Here is a 14,799-nt window from a genome sequence, read left to right on the forward strand (position 1 = left end):
TGCAACAGGAAAGGAAGATGCGAGGCAAGCTGATATGACTGGCCAGGGCATAGTACTCTCTTTGTCTCCTGGCTTCAGTGGCCAAAACCCAATTGTTGAATTATTTTGTGAGAGCACAATCTTGTCTTTCATTGAATTATAAAAGGCCCTGCCAGGGTTATGTGCTATTTCCAGTCAGGAATATGGAGGATTTAAATTCTTGCTGGGTACAAGGAGTACTATGCAGATGATGCAATGGGAATGATGCAGAATGTGAGTCTGGACTCAGCTTTTAGTAGTGCTTAAAAAAGTGTTTTCTTACAAATCAACAAAAAAAAGTCACATTTGCAAACTAAGAATAACACAGGGATGAAAGATTCTCCCCAATTGCATCTTTATTATACTCGTGTTGTGCAAAATGCATTAATTTTGTTGTAGCTTTAAGTAGGATAATGTAAAGTTTCATTGATGTAAAGCTTATAGGATTTTTATTTTTTTCATTACGCTGATTACATTATTGATGAGTCTAAGCAGGTGGTTTCACATAAAAACTGGCAATGTTTACCCTGTTGGGGATTCTATATATTCTACACTTGTTAATATAAATAAGTATCTTAGGAATGTTTTGGAGAATTATTTAAATTGTACTGGGTTTCATTTTTTGATGACTTACACTACACTGCCAGGTATTTTAGTGACCAGCAGTTTAACTGTTTGGTGTTAGGAGAAATTAAAAAAAAAAACAAAGGTGAGCTGAAATACCTTTCTCTACACACAAGTTGTCCAGTGTCAAAGCCTCCTACTGATGTCTTTGCAGAGATGGAATTTAATATAACATGCCACTAAGAAAGGGTGATGGGACAGGTTTGAGCCCTACCCAGAGAAATAATGCTTCTATTTCTAAGTGGGGAGGACAGGGTGACAGTTGTAGAAAGCTCATTGACTGCATTGGAATTAAACCTTGCCTTTCCTGGTCTTTAGGCAGAAAGTAATTTGGGAAGGAAATTCAAAGACTGGAAGGGACTATTTCTGTTAGAGTTTGATATAAAAGATCAGCCTCTTGCTACCCCTAAATTCAGTCAGCAACTTGGGAATCTAGAATGCGCCCAGTGGATTGGTAAGGAAAGGAAGGAAGAGTATGGATTGCTGTGTGGACGTTAGGCCAGGTGTCATATGGTTCATGGTAACTTTTCACATGCAACTTGTGTGTCTGAGAGTGGATCTCTTCCTGGATGGGTGTTTGCACGTGTTGGTCTAGTTATTACTTCTTTCCTTAGAAGAAAAAGGAATTATCAGAACCAGAAAGGATAGCAGAGCCTTCCTCACTGCTCGGGTCTGTGCAGTGCCTCCCCCGTTGTTTTCATACGGCAGCAGTTATGGTGTCGTGCCCTCCCGTTCTGCCTTGAGGGGGGATGCAAGGCTGAAGACGGGACCGTAAAGCTTCAAATACAGGACTCAAAGGCATCATTGTGCAGGAAAGGACTTGAAACAGTTGCTGAATTTTAAGTCCATGCTTAAATCCAAATCATATCTGTGAGATTTTAGGATTTGCTTAAGATTGTTGTGAATTTAGGGCTATGCACACTGTAGAAATGCTGAAGTAGAAATGTTTCTATATTAACATTACAAATCAGGGGACATTTACATTTATATGCAACCACAATCATATTTCCAATGAGTAGACCACATACATTATATGTATGTGCAAGGACAAGCTTTTATACACAGGATTTATATATCAGGATGAGAGTCTTCTGCTTATTGCAGAGAAAATCCTATTTTGTTGGTTTTGTTGTTTTTTTATCCTTTTTTTAAATCCAGATGTTTAAATAGTTAGAATAAGGATTGCCTAATTTGAAGATTACAATGCATGCTCACATTAAATTATGTGTTGTGTACAGTAATTTTTATCAGGGCTAGCCTACTGTAGCAAAATAAGGATTTTTTGGGGAGATAGTTTCTACAATTTGGAATATAAATAAAAAAGCAAAAATAAATCTGCCACACCTCTTCATTTGCACTTTCTCAGAGAGAACGCAATCAAATTGTGGGTTGCATGGTAAGCAGGCAACATGGTTTGCTGTGCAGAGGCTCCAGAAGAGTGTTACTAGCTTAATGTTTTGCATAAAAATTTGTATAGGTCTTATAACTAACTTACAAGTGAGTAAACAGACCATTACTTTATGTCCAGAGGGGATGACATGCAACTTCTTTGCAATTAATATATTCATATTTTGCATATAGATATTTCTGTAGACCTACAGATCCCCTTTACATCCAAAATTATTTTTTTAAAGTGAAGATAAGCTCCTGTTGAAGCCTTTGCCATGTGATAGCTGTTCTGGGTTTAGTGTCTGTGTCTCATTGGAATAACATGGGTTTGTTTGTTCTGTAGCCATTCCAGCCCACCCACATCTTAGTGGTTTGGCCCTTCCTCATGCTTGTCTGCAGGTGTGCCTGTCTCTGACCTCATTCACCCATCTATTTGTAAGCATAAATATGTTTAACCTAATGTTTGGCCATATCTCTCTTACGGCATCCTTGAAATAGAAAAAAAAAACAACCCAACAATTAATTGCTTATTATAAAGCAAGTCTTTTTCCTGCCTAATGTTCAGCAAAATAGGTATGTTTTCATGCTGTCACAGTAAACAATTGTAAGGTTTTGCTTCTATTTTGGGCTTTGCCATGTTCTTGCAAGAGCCTACGTCCTGTCACATCCTTGTGCTTTTCTCTTGGTTGGAAATGACCATGCTTGTAAGCACTACCTTTTCAAATGTATGTAAAGTGCTTAGGGTTCTCATATGTCTACATTAAAATTATAATTAATTCTGTACTGCTTTTTTATGTCTAAAGTGCTAGGTACTGTAGCTAAGATTTTCTGTGGTTTAGGGCTGGCGTAATTCTGTCAGGCAGGAGAGATTTTACTGTTCACTTGAATAAGAGGAGAGTTAACATAAACTGGGGTTGTTTTGTTTTGTTTTGTTTTCTGAAAATTCTATCCCAGAGCTACATAGATTTATTTCAGGATATTTTTGTATGAAAGTTGTGTCCTTTACAGGGAGCAGTAGAGTTAATTTTCATGCCAAAATGAAATCCAGCAGAATTTTATCTTACTTTTATGAGGGAGCCTTTTAATGGATTTCTAAAAAACACCAGTAGCGTTAATTCAACCCACACCGACTATCATTAGTATCCTGTGCTGCTGCCTACTCATATGTAGTCATTTACACTTCTGTCGGGTGGAAAATGCTGTACAGAAGGCCATGCATGCTACAGTTGGAAAAAGAAAAACCCAGTGCAAGGTGTAACAGTGTGAAAACAGACTGGATAATACACAAATTGCAAGTGCAGACACTTTCCCCCAGAGACCCCGTTTTCCTTTGATCCTACCCTTCACAAACTTTAAGTCTTTAGAGCTGAAATAGGCAGTGTCCCAATCTGGATCACTTTTGCTCTTTTTAAAAAATCTTTGGCCAAACAAAATTTGTTGCCCAGCAGTTCTCCAAGGTTGGGTAAGTGCAGGAATGAAAGCTGGTGGGGAGGCAGAAGTCAAAACTCATGCCTGAGAAAGAAATGCGGAATATAATGGGGCAAAAATGAGGTTTGGGGGGGAAATTATGACAATGGAGAGAGGTAGAGAAGCGTGAGGACCTAGAGGAAAATATGAGTATTAGGACAGATTTTGGAGGCAAGTGCTGGAATGTGTTAGTCATATAAGAAGGAATCAAAAAAAAGAGAAATAGAAATGTATGGGATGAGGCTTTACACAGAATGTTTCCTTCCCAAATCTGCAGTTCAGCGTTGTAGCTCTGGGTCTGACTGTGGCTTCAGCTGCCCACAAATGGCTTGTGAAAGTCACTTTCAAATTGTGTATCTCAGTGCCTTCAGGTGTCTTCATGAGTTCAAACGGTGGAATTCTTTGCTGAGGCCCTAAAGAGACAAAACTGCTAGGCTGGACAAGCGGGGTGATTAATTTTGTTCCATAGGATATGAGATTTGCGTGTGCACGTCTGTCTGTATGGTGCAATCTTTAATGAGTCACGTACTCTTTCTGTTAGCCCCTTAGTTTTAGGGCAGTCTTCAGATAATTCAGCATGATGTAGGAAAGACTAGTACAGTGTACTTTCCTCTTCACAGAAATTAAAAGGTATATGTGTGAAATAGGCAGGATACTCATAGAAAAGAGGGAATGCTCTCATGGTTAGGAAAACTAGCAACCATGAGAACAGGATTCTATCCCTGTCTTTACTGATAAGTTCCTATTAAAGATGGCCAAATTGCTTTGACCAAAAATTTCCATTAGCCACTAAAGTATTCATTTTTGGATTTTCTACAGTGGGCCAGGTTGGCAAACTGCTCTCCCAGCTGCAGTTTAGAGTCATTGATAGTGTGCTTTGGACATAAAAAACCCTGTACAAATAGTAAGTAGTTAAGGAAAATCAGTACTCTTATTACATAGATTAGGAACCCAAAATCCATGGAAACTTTTGCCATTTTTGCCAATTATCTCCATGCCTAACTTTGTCCTTATAAAATGGGCATGATAGGAGGGAAAAAGGCATTTCCCCTACAGTCAGTTCCCCTTCTGAAGTCAATTAACATTTATGAATCACTTAGATAACTTTGGTGAAAGTTCTAACATACTCCAGAAGAATTTATTAATTTTCCTTTTTAGTATAGTGTTGAAGTGTCATACTAAATACGTAATTATTCTTTTATTATAGGAAGTACGAGTTCTGCAAGAAAAAAAAAGTGATTATGAAATGATACCATACTCCAGGGTATTCTTGTGATGGAGACAAATGACTTGCCCAGTGAAACTTTCAATTAGGAAATGTTGAAACTAAGTGGTTAATTTCACTGTATGGGGAGGGTGTTCATTTTGGTTTGGGGGAGAAAAGAGGAGGAGAAAAGATGAAGGTTTCTATTGGACAAAATATATTTAGAAAGTGAATTTCCTGTGGTCTAGGGTGATAAAAAATATCTGACAGGCAGATTCTGCATATGTGGGGTTCCTGACCAAGAACATCAAACCTAAATTTATTCTCATTGAAATCAATAAAATATCACAGATCTCTTGTAGAAATGTCTGTGGTGTGTATTGCAACAAGTATTCAGTTTCCAGAGTTCAGAACTGCTCTGGGCCAATGGCGTTGCAAAATATCTGTCAGCTTTGGCTGGCAGCCTAAGATTGCCACAGCAATTTTTCTCTTTAATGAGTAAAATAGGTGGTGTTTATAGAAAAATGACTCTCATGAGAAACTGTGCAAAAAGTTCCATTCAAAACCATTCTGTTTATATATAATTTTGTTGTTTGTTTTCTTTTCTTTTTACTTACTACTGTGGACATTTGCATGAAAACAGGATATTTCTCCTTCAAATTGCAGTCATGGACAGAATAGCTACTATGCCAAAATGGAGCCAACCCACTTCAAAAAAGTAAACTATGTTGCTCACCAAATCTGTTTCTTCTGTGTATGTAAAGTTTTGAGCACTTATTTTCCTACCTAAATTTAGGTGCTGGGTTTTTTTGCATTAGTTCTGTAAACCCAACAAAACAATATGGATAAAATAAAATGAAGATATGTTAGTGAAAAGATTAAATTAGTAGAAAACCAAATAACATAAATAACATTTATGTTTTAATATTTACAGTGACAGCAGGGATAAAAGTATCTTTGTTACATGTACTGACAGGGTTTTTTACATGGCTTAGAAACAACGGTAAATACTCAAGACAGAGATAAATAGAAGGACTGAGTGCTGTTTTGGCTGGTGGTGATCAACAGAGTTAATAAAGGCAGGCTCCTGTTAAGAATGCCTGTGTTCTTTCTCATGCACATATTTTACTTTTCCAGTCTGAGGTTGAAGGCAGTATTCTACCAATTTGAGAGATACACTTTTACTGACTAGTGCCATATTTTTTCTGGTTCAGCAACATTTTATAATGCCGTTAAGGTTTACTATAGTGGTCCAATGCTGAATGAATGCACATTAACACCCATGTTCTGTATCTATTTACATCACTTAACAGCTTAGTCCCTGGTTTCAGGTCCATCTGGGTGCGCAGGGAAAGCTCTCAACTGCCCAGATAGCTCTGTGTCATATATTTCTCTGGCAGGAATGAGTAGGAGAGTGGGTGTGGCGCGCTGCCAGATCCTCAGCCCCTGTAGCCCTCAGCCTAGCAATAAGGAGGGCAGGAGCGTGAATCACGGAGCCCTCCAGCTGCAGGCAGCTCCAGCCGGAGCAGTCTTAGTGCTGCTCTGCCCTACAGAGAGAGGCTCACTTGCCCTGGACTTGGAGACTGCAGTGGCTCGTGGCTTGCAGCATGCTTTCCCTGTTCCTCCTCCCCTCGGTCTGGGGTGGTTCTCTGAAAACTGATACCTGCCTGTGCAGAATACTGGGTGAAGCTGTCATCTGTTTGTACAACCGCAGCGTTTAGAGTCACCATACTAATAAGTAGATATTCCCTCTCCAGTTAACAAATGGAACAGCAGGGTTTCAGGGCAGGTGAGCATACTCCTCTGTAAAGATTTGCAGAGAAATCAAGAGTGGACAGGCTCTGCTTTGTACTACACAGATCAAGTTTTCCAATGTCATGAGCGCCACTTCTTCCCAAAGCTACCTGCAAAACTTTCAGACAATCTTTCTCGTTTTAACAAATAAGCATCCCACTAGTCTTTTCTAATGTAACCAGCCTGTATTTGGCTCTGAGAGCCCAATTAATTATCAGTCTCTTTACCTCTTTGGGGCCAAATGACTTCATGATTTTCAAATGAAAATTATAAAAACTCCAAGTACACCTTGTAATTCTCCCTGCAGGTGTAAACTGCTTCTTTTTTTGCCATGCCACTTCACAGAGTTGGCATCCATTTGCTTTGGCCAAACACCATTTGAATGTGACTGAACGATATCAGGACCCAAGTAGTGGAAAGAAACATTGAGGGTTTTTTTGAGAAGCTTGTTGCCTTTAATAGGAATTTAAAAAAAACTATTTTACACTGCTCCATATGTAGTTTGCACTTGACAAGTTTTTTAGTTGCTTTTAGCTCACATTTAGTTCACATTATCTATTTTTTTATACTTGTGTACTTGACTCAGAATTGTGGTATAATGCAATGTTTTCGAAGTAGTTCAGCATAAACGTGCCAGTTAGTTTCTTTGGTTATCTGTTGCTCATTACACCAAGTCTCATAATCTGAAGGGCCTCACACGGGGCACCAATTGTCCATTGGTGAGATTCAGTTCTCACCTAGTTTGTTCAGTACTGATTTGGCAAACTGTTACAGATTTTAGCAGCAGGCAGTTCACAGTAATCCTACCTTGTAATACACTAAGTAAATATATAATAAATAAGCAAATGTGAACCAAACAAGAAATGCAACCTTGGGTGCTAACTGGGTCTGAAATTCTCATGGATAAGCACAGCAGGTGAGCAAAGGAGTATGAAGAATAGGCTAAGAATTTCTTGAAGCATGACTGCCACAAATATGTCAATGGAGCTGAGTCAGAATGGGAAGAGTGCAGTAATTTGCTGTTGATTCAAAAGCCAGTGAGTAGCTCACTGCTACCCTTCTGGGTGATGTGGAGAGCATTTGCCGGAAACACTGATGACTAACCTTCGAGAGCCCTGCAGAGCTGCTGCTTCTGTCGCCTTTCAACCCATCTCTTTTGCTGCTGCGTTCCAGGGACATTCCACTGGAAACAATAGCATGGCACAAAGCTGCTGGAATAGCCACCAGTCAGCATCAGACCAGCAGCCAGAAAATGTAAATTATACCAGTCATCTTTTCAGAAGCTGCAGTTTAAGAATTCATTTGCCTTTCTGAATTCAAAAATGTCACTGTTGTTTCACTTTTGACAGGTCAATATACATAGCAGATATATATTGTGTGCAGAAATGAATATTTAAGTGTAATTAATACTTCTTTTGTGTAGGATTTCTTACATATAGCATTCTCTTGCTATACTAGTCCTCCAGCATTTTCCCCATTATAAACCAGGCCTTTTTCTGCCTTTCTTCCTCTCCATCTCATTTATGTTTTTCTGTATACAAATACATTTTATTATTGTGTTGATGATTACTTTCCTGTTAAGATATTTCTTTTCCTGACCTGCAACCTTTCTTTGTTTTTTATTGCCAGCTCACGGATGCTACGACTGTAGGATCGTGCTAACTGACCCGTCTGGAGTTTTCACTTCTCCCTGCTTCCCCAGTGATTATCCTAACAGCCAAGCATGCAAGTGGATCATCCGAGCACCTCATGGATTCATTATACAGTTAACATTTATCGATTTTGACATTGAAGAAGCTCCGGGCTGCATTTATGATTCACTGACATTAGACAATGGAGAAAGCCCAATGAACCTTTGTGGCATCACTGCCAAAGGATTATCCTATAACTCTACTGGAAATGAAATGATCGTGTCATTTAAAAGTGACTTCAGTATCCAAAAGAAAGGTTTTAATGCCAGCTATGTACGAAGTAAGTAAAGCCAAAGCCTTTCATCCCCCTTGTAGATGCTGGAAGGAAATGTCCTGTCAGGATTAGAATAACACTTCTTGTGTATATACACCATTTGTGTATATATACCTACAGGTAATGTATTTTTATGAAAGCAAAAATAGTACCTCCATGCCCAATTGAGTAGTACCTTACATTCATGGATAGCACCATTAATGAACAATAGCCTTGAAAGATATTCTTTCATTCTGAGTAAGAAGACTACTCCCCAGTGCGAGTAAAGGTATCAGTGACCTTCACCAGTGACTTATTTTAATGTTTCACATATATATTACTTCAGAAACTCTATGTTAAGGCTTGGTGACACCATTGTTACAACTACAAACATGACACCTGGGCAAAATCCTTAATTTCTCCCAGAGCAAGGGGAACAGTGTTACATTCATGTTTTCTTTCACTTCTCAGAAATGGTCATATGTAAATAATAAAATTAAGTAACTTGTTTAATTTTGAGTTTCACAAAGTAATGCAAATTTGGAAAGTAAAGGGCCATTCAAAGACACAGAGCAATTTGATATTTAGAAATGGCATTTAAAAGGACATTAACGGTGCATCCTAGTATGCAATATGTACCCAAGACAAAATATATGTGGGGAAAGACAAATTTAAAAGAGTAGGTGAAGGGAGGCAGGAAATGATTGAGAGGGAATTAGCCAAGAATAGAACAGCTTTTGTGTGACTGCTCGATTTTATGCAAAAGTGATTTCAAAGTGATTTTCACAGAGTATGTCCTGTTATCCGTAACGAGTTGGCCACCTGCACAAGTGTTGGCTTTCCTGGTTGTCACCTACTGTAGCACACCAATAGCAGATGGGTGGGCCATATCCTCAGCTACAGTAAATCAACGCAGCTTTGCTAGTCTTAGGGGAATTATGTCAATTTACATCAGCTGAAGAGTGTAATTATAATTTATTAGTAATAGTTAACTGCATAATTAAAAGCTCCACCAATGAGTAGAAGTTGCTCAGTGCTGAAAGGAGAGGAAGGAGAGGCAACAGACCTCTGTTAGTACATAAATGCTTGGGACAATGTCGTGTAAATTTAGCATACAGTTGAGTAGTACTGCAGTGGCCCAGATTCAGTGCGATAGTAACCTCTAACCTCTCTAACAGGTATTTGGTATGCAGACAGTTGCAGACCTCATTAAAGTTGATGCATTTCTTCCAGCATCAGCAAAAGGGCAGATGAAAGCAGTGAAGCTAGGAACAGCAGAAGCCACTACTTAAGCACCGAACCATGCTGAAAAGTTTGACTGGCAGGAAAGCAGTTTTCCCTGCAAGGGTTTGTAAAATACAATCTAGGGACTCCTGGCGTGCTTATGGGTAAAGGGGTGCATGAGATGTGAGACAGTGACCCGCAAGTAAGCTAGGGGCTCTAAAAAGCAGCAGAGGCAGGCCTCGTGTTGTCCCAGCACTCCTGTAAAAGCAGATGTGGATCTCAGAACAGTGAGCTGCCTATTGCTCGGTGCTCCTGCTGTGTCCAAGCTGTCAAAGCTTTTTTATGTTCTTCATGTGTAAATAGCAATGTGTCAAAAAAACCCCCACCCTGATCATTGTAATCCATTTATCTTCCTAACAGAAACAATTTAACATCATTCTGAAAGTAGTCTAAACACTCGGATGAATATTCCAATAATATATGTATATTCTTCCTCAGAGAATAACCAGTTTCTGCAATACTAACATCTGAAATTCATCAGTATGATGACTGACTATGCAACAGTAATGAGAAAGGAGATCTGTGCTTAATGTTGATGGCAGGATTCTGTTTTCTCCATATGGACAAAATACTTGTCTGTTTTGTGCTTTCACTGTGTGGGGAAGGTGCCAGTGGTTAAATCTGTCAGATGAGTACAGCAAAGTTGAGTAGACTTGTTCAGTACCAGAGCACCGTCCTCCCTGTTTATTTTCTTCCTGTACTGTTTAAATGTGACCAGATGGTCCATAACTCTCCTGACCACCTAACACAGGCTTAACAGTGCTCATATGAGTGAGCTTTCAATTTTTTTCAAGTCTTGAATCCTTATACTTCTTCTGGAACACTTTCCATGTTACGTAAAGAAGCTTACAGTATAATTAACCCATGAAAAAAATGCCACTGTTTTCATTGGAGAGTTGAACACATTTTCTATCTATAAAATAGTTACAACATACTTTTGCCCCTGGGAAGAAAAAAAATCTGTGAAGTAAATCCAGTAACTATAAAAGCCCAGTATTTTTCTCTTCCCTCCCGTTCTCCGGTTGCTGGGTTGGTGGATAATGTGCAATGCTGTATGTTATTTTACTATATAATATATTGGTCAGATTATGTCCTTGTGTGTATCCGAATGTGGTAGCTTGGAGCTCGGAGTCTTTGCAAGCAGCTGGCAAAGGGAAATTGCAATACCACAGACTACACAGAATCTTTATACCCCATATATCTGTCTTTTTTCCTAAGTGTGGCGTCACAGTCGCCCTTCCCTTACATGTCTCACCCTCTCATACTGAAAGGTATTTATTTCTTTCTGAGAAGGGAACAGGTGTAGTAATTAATATGTGTTGTGGCATCACTTGAAAATCCCAAGGGAAACTGCTGAAGATGTATGTGATCTACCACAGAACTGTGGAGCCAGAAGTAAAACCCCAAGGGCTGCTGCAATCTGGTCTTGTTGACTTCAGTGCCTTTGCTTGACTGACAACCTGAAACTTCTTTCTGTGGAGAAATTTACCAGAAGAACTTTGCTCCCGTAAATGTGCCAATAATACTGAGCATATTGGCACTTTGTTTTGAAAAATAGTGTTCTCCAAAGCAGAGTGAACAGAATTGTCATTAATATACTTACGGAGAAAAAGCATGTCATGTGATGCTGGTTTTCACATCTGGTGACTGCCTTTTTTGCTACTGCAAATGAGAATACTTAATAACAATTAGAGACAGAGTAATTCTGTCCATGCCTAAATTACTAAATTACATAGTTGCAAGAGGTCTAGCCACTTCTGGATACTTGTGCAAAATCCAAACCTGCTGACCCAAATATTAGCAAATAGTGGACAGCTTGAATGTAAATATTCATGAGCACATGATTGCAGTATTCAACCAGAAGGCTGCTGGGGACAAAATGCGACACTTCGTAGAAACCCATTAGCTGAATTTAGGAACAAAAGACTTCAGTTGGCCAAGGAAAGTAGTAGGGGCTTTCTTCTATTGCAATATTTAAAAGAAGCAAGGCCTGAACTTCATTGGTGTAATGCAGTCATGCAGACAAGTAATTAAAATAATCTACCTTAAAAGCAAGTCATACTGTGTTTTTCAAATAACTGGTTTATTCCATTGCTTAATGCATCCTTACTAGATGAATAACTAGTAATATTTATAAAGTGAGCTGAGGCAGAGTTGGAAGTTAGTAGGCAATATTTCCTAATATTACTCTTAATGCAACTTCAGGGATGGTTAACTATGTGTAGCACAGCATTCTCCATGCCGTTGAAAAGGAAATCTGCATATTTTCAGCTGAGTGCACTCCCAAGCCGATTTTCCCTTTGTGTGTGCTATTGGTATATTACAGTGATAAAAACCATCTGATAAATGTTTGATTTAATGAATGTTCCTTTGACCCCTGCTGCCAGTCTGCATTTACTTCTATATGATTAATTTATTTTAAAAAATGTATTTATCTCTTCTTGTTTCTAGTCGCCGTGTCTCTGAGGAATCAGAAAGTCATCATTCCCCAGGTTCCTGACATTGATGCTGTGTCTGTGGCAGACACTGTCGCAGTGCCAGAGCTTAGCCAGTTCACACTGTGCTTTGAAGCAACCAAGGGCAGCAACGATGACAATGACGACTGGAAGGTTTTCTCCTACACTGATGCGTTGTCAACAGAATTCTTCAGCTTTGGGAAGACCACAAAAGGCCATTTTCTGTCTATCTCAGGCACGCAATGCATCCTTGAGAACGCATTGCCACGAAATGCAGAGTTTTTCACGGAAACCTTTCAACAGCTCTGTGTTGTAGGGGATAGCTTCTCAGGCAATATAGGTATATATGCCAAAAGCATCTATCATATAGTCTTCTGTCCAGATATCTCTGGCAAAGTTATCCCGGGAAATGGGAGGCTGGTGCTGGGCTCTAACAGCAATGAAGTGAGCTCTCTAAATGGGGACATTTACAACTTCCGCCTCTGGAATTTCACCATGAATGCTCAAACACTGGCCAACCTCAGCTGCGATGTGAAAGGAAACATTGTAGACTGGGAAAATGAATTCTGGAGTATTCCAACTTCAGCACTGAAAGCAGAAAACAATTTGAGTTGTGGTGAGTATGCTCTGCCAAATCTTTTTTGCTTATTTTCCCCCCACACTTCTGCATTGTGCTGAATATATAATATACCAGCATTGAAAAAAAAAAAATGTCCCTGCGAAAGAAAAACAGCTAGGTCTTACCTTTCTTAGACTTTAGCTCAACTCTTACCATACACATAGGCTTTGAAAGGTTATAAAGTTGTTTCCCTAAAAGAACAAGTCACCTAAGTATATTGAGTTGCTGCTTGAAATGATCTGCAGATCAAAGTTTTTCCTAAATAGTTTGTTTATTGGCCTTATGCTTACATGAAATGAGGATAACAGGCAAGTACCTGCTAGCCTCGGGTAAGATTACAGTGGTCTCTGGAGAAAAAAATGGGTGTTACCTTACCATGTAGTAAATATTTTTGTACGTGCCCTTTGGCCCTTTGATTAGCCAGAAGGAGCCCTTGCAACCCTTGTGCTGTGTATGCAGAACCAGCAAAAGTAGTGACAAATCAACAATGCATATGAGACAGAAAAGTACGAGAAAAGATTAAATTAGAGGAGGAAGACAGGAAGGGGTTTAGATCAAAATCATTGGGTTTTTTCTTCCTGATAACATATTATCAGTCCTTCTTTTAACTGGTAAATAATGAAGGTCTTTCTTCCTGTAGATTACTCCAGAAGATAAATTCCAATACATTGTCCAACCTGTTCTCATTTCATGGCTCAGACACTCAATTCTCATAAGTGCTCAGGTGTAATTTTTATGTATATGTATGTTATTACAGCTGGTTGACAATTCTGTACTGGAATGTCTTTTCTAGATGAAAAAAAAAAAATCAAAACTGAAAAACGTGTCAAAAAACAGTATTATTGTGTTTTTTCAAAAAAATAATCTTTTTGTTAGTCATAACTTTAGAGGCATTTGGTTAATTAAACATGCATAGGGGAAAATCTGAATCACAGCCAGCAGTAGCTTATACACACACATACAATGCTCGTGAAAATCAGCTGCTGTCAAATTCCATGTGTGTTTGACATGGAGTTTGAGCCTTGCTATTATAACAAAAACAAATTTGTTAAAAAAAAAAACACTCAAAAAAATCAAAGTAAACAGTTAAAAATACTAGTTCTTTCTGAACCACGTGGGGTCTCTTCATATCTCATGTCCTTTCTAGTTTTGCTTCTTGCTCCTCTGACACCTTACTACTTATTAGTTTAAACATAGCTTAAATAGTGTCAATATAAGCATCTCCTGGCAGAGCATCTGTCAGCGCTCTGAGAATCCTTAGCTCTAAAACAGAAGCTGGCATCATTAAGGTGTGATAATTTCTGTATTTAATAGCTCTTGAGGGGTTAAGGTGGCTAAAAAAAAAAGGCTTGCTTGCTTTAGTTTACTCAGACCAAAACATGAGGTACTCATTCACATCTAGACTCGCTGGAACAGCTCTCAGCACGTCTCTGGTAAACAAATCTAAGCAACGCCTCTATAAAATCACAAGCAACTAGGTGCCTTCACCCCTCCACCAGAACAAAGAAAAATCTGATCTAAAAATTGACTGTGACAGATGAAGGTGGTGTGGACAAAAAAGTTGCTGCTTTTCCATCAGTACAAACTGGCCTGACAGAAAATTACTTCCAAGAAAATCTTACTCCTCCTACATTGTTATACTACAAAGATTACCACAACACTTTTGCTAAATGACCTACCAAGACCTCTGTAAATGTTGTGGTTTCATTTATTTTTAACTGGAGTATGGGTCTTGTCCTTCTTTCTGTTAAAGACTGTACAGTCCTGTGATACAAATGTAATATCACAGGCTGTCGACATAGAAACAATACACTTACTTTCATTCCACAGCCTTATTCCTTGGGATGCCATTGTTCAACTCTTTCCTTAAAGCAGATATTTATTTTAGAAAACATATTAGCCTTCATGTGTTAGGGCCAGGTGTCTATACAAGCCACTTCAAATGTATCTATATATAAGCATTTTTATTTCCTCTATCTAAGCATAGGAGAAAACTAACT

At 38.8% G+C, this 14,799-nt stretch overlaps 1 protein-coding gene across 8 annotated transcripts in view; it reads left to right on the forward strand.

Annotated features, from left to right (window-relative positions):
- Nucleotides 1-14,799, forward strand: part of ADGRG6 (adhesion G protein-coupled receptor G6) — a 112,757-nt gene that overhangs the window by 36,217 nt on the left and 61,741 nt on the right. For all 8 annotated transcript variants that reach the window (XM_055810347.1, XM_055810344.1, XM_055810345.1 and 5 more), the window contains exons 3-4: nt 8,126-8,467; nt 12,176-12,796. In XM_055810347.1, coding sequence (XP_055666322.1) covers nt 8,126-8,467; nt 12,176-12,796 — 963 coding nt within the window. The remainder of the gene's footprint in view (nt 1-8,125; nt 8,468-12,175; nt 12,797-14,799) is intronic.

This window comes from Falco peregrinus, chromosome 7, assembly GCF_023634155.1.
Source record: "Falco peregrinus isolate bFalPer1 chromosome 7, bFalPer1.pri, whole genome shotgun sequence".
Classification (NCBI taxonomy): domain Eukaryota; kingdom Metazoa; phylum Chordata; class Aves; order Falconiformes; family Falconidae; genus Falco; species Falco peregrinus.